Consider the following 8,839-nt stretch of genomic DNA (forward strand, 5'->3'; position numbering starts at 1 on the left):
CTAATCTCATTAGGGGAGGTCATTTTAAGTCAAGCTAAGGTCAACCCAGGTAACTAGGAAGTGATTATTCTAGGACCCAAACAATCTGGTTAAACACAAGCTAAAGCCTTGTCAGGCAGTGACGTGAGAACCTTTGGCGTAATGACCCTTGGCCTGATCCCCTGAAGTCTCCTGCTGGGTTCTGTACAGTACAGATTATAGGCAAGAAGCGAGCCCTGCGAAGAGGTGCTTTTAGGCAAACGTTAGGTTGCCAGATCATCTCCTTCTAGAGTATTCTGACTAAAAAGAACATTTCCTTTTACTAACTCAAGGTGTAGAAGCCATGGTATAGCTTAGCTTCATTTGCCCCTGTGCAGTATTTGAGCTATTTCTCCATTAATTATAAAATGAACAGCTCTCAAGACCCCACCCCTGTGCGGCACACCCGAGGGTGCTTCCTCCCTAAGAGGCAGCTGGCAGGACTGTCTTGTTGGGACTAATATCTTGCTTGTTCCTTTACTAACACTTAACAGATGAATTCTCAAACTCAGGAGCTCTCTCAATAAAGGCGATTGTAAACTCAGAAACTCAGGTGACTGTCGTATGTAAATGCGGTACTTGTGGATCTTTGGTGATTCTGAGTGACACTGGCCTTGGAGGGGTCAGGAACCACTGAACAAACAAGGAGGTTTGGTGCAGGACCCAGCTGTTCTGAGTTGGTTTTTGGGACTTTGGACTCCTGGGAGAGAGCTTTCTGGGTTCTCTGTAGATTTTGCTCACAACGGGGAAAGCATTCACAGACATTTAGTCATTCACGAGTTCTGTTTTATTTTTGGTGCATACGGAGGCTTGTCGGCCAACTTTGACAATCGCAGAGACAATATTTATGTACAGATGCTGCAGGCTCACATAGAAACTCGTAATGCTGATTGCTTTTAGTGTGTCTGGCTCATGGCTCTGACTTAATCCAGACATATGACACGTTGGCTGGTGGCAGGAGAAACACATGTACAAACCCCACAGGCCCCCAGTTCGAGGTGGGGTGGTTTGTGTTCGAAGCCTCTTTTTTTTTTTGGTACACAAAGCTACTTTGAAGTACTTTTAATACTCAGTGATGTTAAATTAGGAAGGCTGAGGAAGATAGAAATTACTCTTCTTCTGTGAATATTCGGTTTAGCAGAATGGGCTGGCACTGTCTTTATGTTACTCTGATGGGGATTTGGGAGTGCATGGTGCTAAGTATATGAGGTTCCCTAGCAGAAAAAGGCAGATGCAAAAGGCTGTTCTAGACTCTATTCCTGGGAGGGTCTTGGGAACCCTGAGCAGGAGAGAGGAAGAACATTGTCCTGAGTTGAGAGTATTTAGAGGAGTGTGCCTTGGACGATATCTTGGTTTCCACATTGTTTTTTAACAGATACCTGTTAAGCTTAGGTAGATATTTGTAAAATTACTGATTCATAAGGGAAAAAAAAGGCTTGAAGGAAACATGCTAAAATACCCTCAGTGCTTGTTAGGGTTTGGGGTAATAATGTTTTCTCCTTTTATGTACTTTCTAGATGCACAATTATATCTTACATTATAAAAGCAGTAAAACCCAGTTTTAAAAAGATGTACTTTGCACAATATGAGAAAAAGACACATCTTTCCTCCAAACTCTAATGCATGGTGTTCAGCTCTGGTTTGCCCTTGGGGTTGTCCTTCCACAGGGCAGTCCTTGCTCCTAAAAACTTGGTCAGTGCAAGTTAAATAGGCTGTGTTTGTGACTTCTTAGGACAAGGTGTCTCAACTGGAGGTGGAGCTGGAAGAAGAAAGAAACAACTCGGATTCGCTGTCTGAGAGGATCACTCGGGGCAGGGAACAGGTACTGTTCTGTAGTTGAGTGGTGAGTGGATCACCCTGCATGAAAAAGGAAATGGGAGAGGTTAAACCTGAGGATTCAGCTGGAGGAGGGAGAGAAAGTCCCTGGCTGATGGAAAGGATGGAAGGGAAGGTGGGGCCAGTCACTAAGAGGGAGGTGTAATATATAACATGGAGCATATAGAGTGGAAGTTTCCAGAGTGCTTATGTATAACAATGTATTAGTCACAATAGGCAAAGTGCTTTTAGAGCTGAGGCTCTAAGAATCATTAGTTTAACAAGCAATCATGAAATTTGGTAGCTACCACTGTATTAGTGCCATGGGAAGTAAATGATATGTCCCCGTGCCGATGCAGGGGACACGGGTTCGTGCCCCGGTCCGGGAAGATCCCACATGCCGTGGAGCGGCTGGGCCCGTGAGCCATGGCCGCTGAGCCTGCGTGTCCGGAGCCTGTGCCCCGCAACGGGAGAGGCCACAACAGTGAGAGGCCCGCCTACCGCAAAAAAAAAAAAAAAGGAACTTTGCCAGCAAATTAGCAATACATACACCTGTGAGGCATCCACAGTACAGTAACAGTACCTTGCAAGTGAGTGCTTTTTGCAGTTTTCAAATGACAGGAGTTTCACTTATATTTGATCCTTATAGGAACACTGGGAGGCAGCCAGGGATCGTTCACACTGTCCTCACATTGTACATAATGGAACTAATTTCCCAAACTACACTTGGGATAATCCCAAGGTTTTGAGGGTTTGTTTCCATTTTTTAATTAAAAAAAGTTCAGAGTGCCTGAGTCATATCCTGGAGATGGGGTGTCACATCACTAGAAAGTAGTAGCACCATTAGCTGGTTACCATGTCCCCACTGCATGCCCAAACCATTTGACAGATAAAAATGTGGAAATATTATGGGACAAGGATTCAGAACATTCAGTGGTGGTTTTACAGAGAGTTTGTATTCACTAATCTCAGCCTTTTATTTACATGATACCTTTGGATACCTATAGAAACCTCTGATGGGATGTCCTTTCAATGACAACTTATTTTTACGCCCAGCTCCTGAAAATGGTGCCAGTAAAACTGTACATTTAATAGACATTTAGAAAGCTCTTCACCTTTTGATTTGCTTTGGGCACTTTCTTAATTAGACAATGCAAACAAAACCTAAGAGCCTTGGATGGTACTGAGTATAATTTAGGAAGTTATCTGTGTGAAGGGTTTAAATAAAAAGTCTGAAATACAAATTAATACAAAATTAATATGGAATCTTCCCACTTTCCTCTGCTCACCCTTCTCCTTATTCATATGTACCACCTTTCCCACACTTTGGGATGACCAAGAACTGGAGCTTCCAGCACTTAGGGACAATGCCGTTCTAGGCTGGTAGCCCCTGTTCAAAGTTGAAGGTGAATCACTGGCTTCTTTTCCATCTGCCTTTGCTTCCCTATTGACAGCTTCTTTGCAAACAGGTCAGATTCTGGTGCTCCTTTGCTCCTGAGAGTGAAGGAAATTCCAAGCAGAGGCTCCATCCACCCTCCCAATGCACTTGGGTTCTGCCTACACATTTCAGTCCTGTTTACGGTGCTAGTATCATTCCTCTGGAGGGGTGGCAGCCCACCTGACCTGAGCTGCAAAAGTTTTAGAGAAAGACCTTCATGGAAACCTGAAGTTCGGGTGGGGAGCCCAACCTTGACATTTGAGACCTAATAGTTCTTAGTAAAGTCTGCATTTTCTCAGTTCTCCTGCTGGTATAGAAGCTGCTTTGTTAGGAATTCCTGCCGGCCTGGCTAAGGCGCCCCCTTACCACAGGGCTTTTCAGGATCTGCTAAGCGTTGGTGATGATGCGAGAAGTGGCCCTGAATTTGTTTTGCTAATGCTTCTTGCAATTTAGGCAAGGAGGAGTGGTGGGGAAGTATGTCATCCTATCAATAACCAGGCAGTTAAAACAGCCTTCCAGACCTGAAGCAAAACAGAGACAAACTGAACCAGAGATGGTTGCCTCCCTTGAGTCTGCTGATGGCCCAACACTAAGGAGGCCCATCACTTAGGTCTGTTTGCTTTGGGCCTCTTCTCTCCTCTCTCAACAGGATTTGTGGGTAATAGAACTGCTCTCTGTGATCCGCTCAAGGTTGAAAATATTTTCACTGAGCTGAGAACGTAAAGTAAGCCCGGGGAGGAAGTAGTAGAGGGGACGTACTTGTACTCTGGGAAAGAATCCCTTGTCCAGCCTCCTGCACCAACCCCACGTAGCTCCAGGAAAGTCTCCGCCCCTCTGAGCGCAGCCTCTAAGATCTATGCAAAGGAGGCTGTTTGTCCAGGAGATTTCTGAAGTCTTTTCTGAATTCTCACACTGAAATGCTGTGAGAAGGTTTTATAAAATTAAGTGTCTGAGTCGCCCTTTAACTCTGTCATTCCCTCCCTGTGTCTGAGTTTATGTGCCTGAAAAGATGGGTTTCACAAATGTCTCTAGGCTTTTTGCTGTATTTGTTCTATTTTCCTCGTCACTTTTCTTTGTTCTCACTGCACTCTCTGGGGTAGGGAGGGTAAAGCCTGGTGTCTGTTAAAAGCGGAGAAATTGAGCATCGTGTTCAAACTGAGGTAGGAATTACGAAAACAATAAAACAAAACAAACCGCTGAGATGAAGTGGGGTCTCCTGATGGAGTGCTCTCTTCTGGCATGAGCTGCCTTTGGATTTCTGAGCAAGGGTAGAGAAAAGGGTTTGTCAAATATACCTGCCTTACAGAAAAGCATTTACTTCTCACTCAAAGTCAAGGTCAATCTGAGACTCGCTTCTTGCCTCTTAAAGTAAAGGTTCAAGAAAGGGCTCTGAGTGTAGACAGGTGGGCCTTGATTCTGAAGTTGTTTCAGTTCATTTAGGTTAACTTCTAGGGATGTACCGGCTGCCTTCCTGCCAGAATCGGAGAAATGGGAAGCTTCTAAACCTAAGACCCCTTCTCCGCCCCCTCACATGCTGCCCTGTGACACCTCCTCACGGGAGATGTCTCTTAAGGAGCAGGAAATGGTGCCTGTCTGTCCTCTCCAACCTGATTTGTAGCATCCGGTCTGGATGTGCTGCAAACTGCCCTGAAAAGGGAAGGCGTGGGGAACTTTATGTTTTGGATCTTGGTCTCTTTAAATTAAAAAGTCAAAGATTGCAGCTCTTGTCTCTACTTAATCTCTGCATGCTCACAAGCTCCCTGTCTAAATCTTTTTTTTTTTTTTCTGCACCCTCTGAACATCTCCCATTCATTCTCCTAGTCTGAGTGACAGGGCTTAGGTGGGAAAACAGAAAAAGAGGTTTTCCGGTAATTTTAGTGAATGGCCTACCCCATTTACAGAATCTTAGATCTGGTGAGGACCTCCAGGTTCATTTCCCCAGACTTTCTGTGCAGTGGATGAGAGAGCCGAGGCCCAGAATCACCTGTGATCCAGCCAGGGTGCACGGCTGACTAAGGCAGGCACTGTGGTTGGCTTGAGGAGCAGAGGCTTGCCTAAACAATGGATAACTATCAAGAAAAAGCAGTGGGTACTAAATGCCAAGTGAAAGAGTCAGGCAGCTAAGCAGGGAAAGACCATGATAGCGAGGGTGACAGTGGGAGTTCTTAGGGGAAGGCTGGCCCGGAGCTGGCTTTGCAGAAAGGGTAAGATTTAGACAAAGTAAGGAATGGGAAGGGAATCCTAGATACGGTGGAGGGTGTGAGCAAGGATTGGGAGGTAGGGTCTATTTAGCATTTTCCGGAGCAACGAATGGACTGCTGTGCTTGGTCAGGTGTCTGGTGTCCGTGAGGGAATAACGGGAGAGGCAGGTTGAGGGATTTTGAAAGGACTATACCCTGAAGGCAGTGGGGAGCCTGGGAAGGTCGTTGAGCAGAACAGTGAAGCATACACAGTGTTCTCGAAGCGGATGGGAGTGAGGGCAGGAGAAAGGGGGCCTGAGTGAAGCCTCAGCTGGCTGTTGCCAGGGACAGAGGACAGGAGAGGCGGTTGTGAGATCAAACATTCTGTCCTTTTCATGTGTTTGTTTCCACTTTCTCGTGTTTAACATCTGATGCTCAGTAAATGCTGGCAACGTGCTTTGTAAGTTCCCAGCCCTTCTAAGGCCTTTTCCTTTTAGATACACGCTCAGGATATTCTTTTTTTTTTAATTAATTAATTTTTATTGGAGAAGAGTTGCTTTACAGTGTTGTGTTAGTTTCTGCTGTACAGCAAAGTGAACCAGCTCTATGTATACATATATCCCCTCTTTCTTGGATTTCCTTCCCATTTAGGTCACCACAGAGCCCTGTGTAGAGTTCCCTGTGCTGTACAGTAGGTTCTCATTAGTTATGTTTTGTACATAGTAGTGTATATATTGTCAATCCCAGTCTCCCAATTCATCCCACCCCCCAGGATATTTTAAAGTTGAAGGAAATTTGAATGAAATAGTGGGTGCTATACTGACTTTTGGTCTGTTTAAATCCGGAGAAATCCTTTTTCCTCTCCTTCTTCTAAAGCCATGTTTCCCTTTACGATATTTGCCGTCCTTACTGAGGGTTCTCCAGGTGCTGGGCGCTGTGCCCGTGCCTTGCATGCTTCCTCTTGTTGTTTTCAGGGCTCACGGGGCTAAGTGGCTGCTTAGGGTCTCGAGGCTTGTAAGAAGTGTGGAGCCAAAGCCCATCACCTCCCACCTGTTCCCATCATCGGACAGTGAGGGTGGTAAAAACACCCCAAATGTTTGGGTCTCTGTGCCGAAGTTTAAAAATAATGCCACAGTGTCTCTTAATATGAGTGAGGATTTATTTTCACCTGATCCTCTCCTGACCTTCCTCCTGAGTCCAGGATTCAGATGGCCCAGCTTGGTGTTGCAAATGTGTCCCACAGGCTGATGTTCTAGCTCCTTGGGCACTGCTGTGTGACTGCTGGTGGCTGAGTGCTGCAGTTAACAGTAGATCTGGGCCGAGATGGAGAGGTGTTCTCTTGGCCACGGAGGCCAGGATAGCCCAGCCCAGCGGAAAGACCATTTGTTCAACCCAGGCAGCCAGCAGGCAAGAGGAGAGCTGCCCTGTTGCCTTGGCAACTGCAGGGTAAATCCCAGTGGATAAAGTTGCAGGCTTCTGCAGTCATTTTCAGGAACTGCTCCCGAGTGGCTGGCTCACACCTGCTCCTCAGTCTGCACCAGGGGGATGCAACCACCAGAATACGGGCCTGGGAAATAAGGCTGCTTTGCAGTCAGCACGTGAAAGATCAGGATGGGATTTCTTTCTTTCTTTTGTTTTTTCTTCTTTAATTAAAATGATCCTGGTCTCAGAACTGCCTCCTATTGTAAAGACTACTCAAAAACTCAATGTGTACAGTCGGTTAATAATAATTTTCCTTTCTTGTGACTGAGTATCACTTTTAGTACTAGCCAAGAGTGTGTGCTCACCAACCCCTTTGCAGCCCAACGGTAAACACAGGTGATGGGGTTAAATATTATTATTAGCGATCATAAATATCTCTGGCTTTTCATTAACCCAGAAGGCAGCTGCTTCTAATCCTGAGAGCTGGCTCAGGTCACGGGTGCCTCTGACATAAACCCACTGGAATCTGATACTGTTATTTCCGATCAACGTGCTCAGGGTTTAGCATTCTTTCAATCCAGCTGTGATAACTGTTGCCTTCGGCTCCCCTTCTGTTTTTAATTCGACTGGAAAGTTTTTGTTTGGTCTACTTAGTATAGTTGAAGGGTAAACAGCAATGTAAAGCGCTAAGCTTACATAAAGAAATGTTTTCTCAGCCTCAGATTTACTTCCCTGGTCCAAAGGAGGAAGCTGGCTAAGCCAGAGGCCATTTCTCTCTCTCTCTCTCTCTTTTTAATTTTTTTATTTTTGTCCCCAATGTGGGCTCAGGGTGAGAAGAGTCTGATGTGGAATATTCACGAGTCACGGGGCCATTCCTGGAGATCACAGTATTGAGGAACTCGACGGAAACACGTGTGGTTTATGGTGAAACCCACCCTTGGGGGTATTGTCCGTAACACCACGTGGTATTCCTTGTGTACGGCTCCGCATGGTGTTTTTAAAAAATTTGTTCATTTCACACTTATTTTTTAAGTTTTTATTTTATATTGGAGTATAGTTGATTAACAGTGTTGTGTTAGTTTCAGGTGTACAGCTGGTGTATTTATTTTAGAATTCAGGGTCTGGCTCTCCTTTTTTGAAGACCTGAAGGAAGCCTATCATGTTTGCCAAAAAGACTGGAGGAAAATTGACTGTCCGGTGACAGTAACTGTTAAGTTTTATGGTCTCACATTTGTTCCTTCCTGTTCTTCACTCTGATTTATTTTACACTTGCATTTTAATAGCCATCTTTGGAGGGGATGTGGTGGGGTATAAATAATTACTGTTTTGCTTTGTTTTTCCTTTGGAGACTCTCATTTGCCTGGGGCGCTCCTGGGAGGTCTTGAACCTGCAGGGACCTCCGGGATGCTGTTTCCTGAGTGCCCCTCTGTACTGGGAGGCTCATTTTCTGGCAGGATTCAGAATTTCCAGCCAGTAGCCCCGAGGGAGCAACACCTTGGCCGATGGCCGCTTCTTTAAGTTTGTCCTGAACCCCAGCCTGGGCCCAGTGCCGTGGACCCCCTGGTGATCTTTAAATCCCTCCACAGCGCTTCTCTGCCTCATGCCACTGGAGGTGCTTCTTCCTTTTAGGCTCCAAAGGCCCCCCCCCCCCAGAACTCCTACTTCTCGGTTTTGCCCTTCACTGAGGGACCTGGGAGGTTGGCAGAGAAGGGAACGGCCGCCAGTCCTGAACCTCCCACCTGGGAGGTGGGGGTGGTAACGTCTGCCTCAGAGAGTCCTGGGAGAATTAACAGGCTCAGACGTGGACACTCGTAGTCACTCCGCACCTGTCGCCAGGGGCTCTTGGTTCTCTCTGTTTCCCTCCTGCTTCCTCAGGCCTGGAGCACAGCTGTGGAAGTCACTGCCTGCCTCCTCACGCAGTTGCTGAACAGCTGCCAGAGCCCCTGGACTCTGCCCCCACGGCCTT

At 46.2% G+C, this 8,839-nt stretch overlaps 1 protein-coding gene across 2 annotated transcripts in view; it reads left to right on the forward strand.

Annotated features, from left to right (window-relative positions):
* CGNL1 (cingulin like 1) overlaps nucleotides 1–8,839 on the forward strand; it is a 154,433-nt gene that overhangs the window by 134,228 nt on the left and 11,366 nt on the right. For both annotated transcript variants that reach the window (XM_024767822.1, XM_024767821.1), the window contains one exon: nucleotides 1,751–1,840. In XM_024767822.1, coding sequence (XP_024623590.1) covers nucleotides 1,751–1,840 — 90 coding nt within the window. The remainder of the gene's footprint in view (nucleotides 1–1,750; nucleotides 1,841–8,839) is intronic.

This window comes from Neophocaena asiaeorientalis, unplaced genomic scaffold (genome assembly GCF_003031525.2).
Source record: "Neophocaena asiaeorientalis asiaeorientalis breed wild unplaced genomic scaffold, Neophocaena_asiaeorientalis_V1.1 scaffold71, whole genome shotgun sequence".
NCBI lineage: Eukaryota > Metazoa > Chordata > Mammalia > Artiodactyla > Phocoenidae > Neophocaena > Neophocaena asiaeorientalis.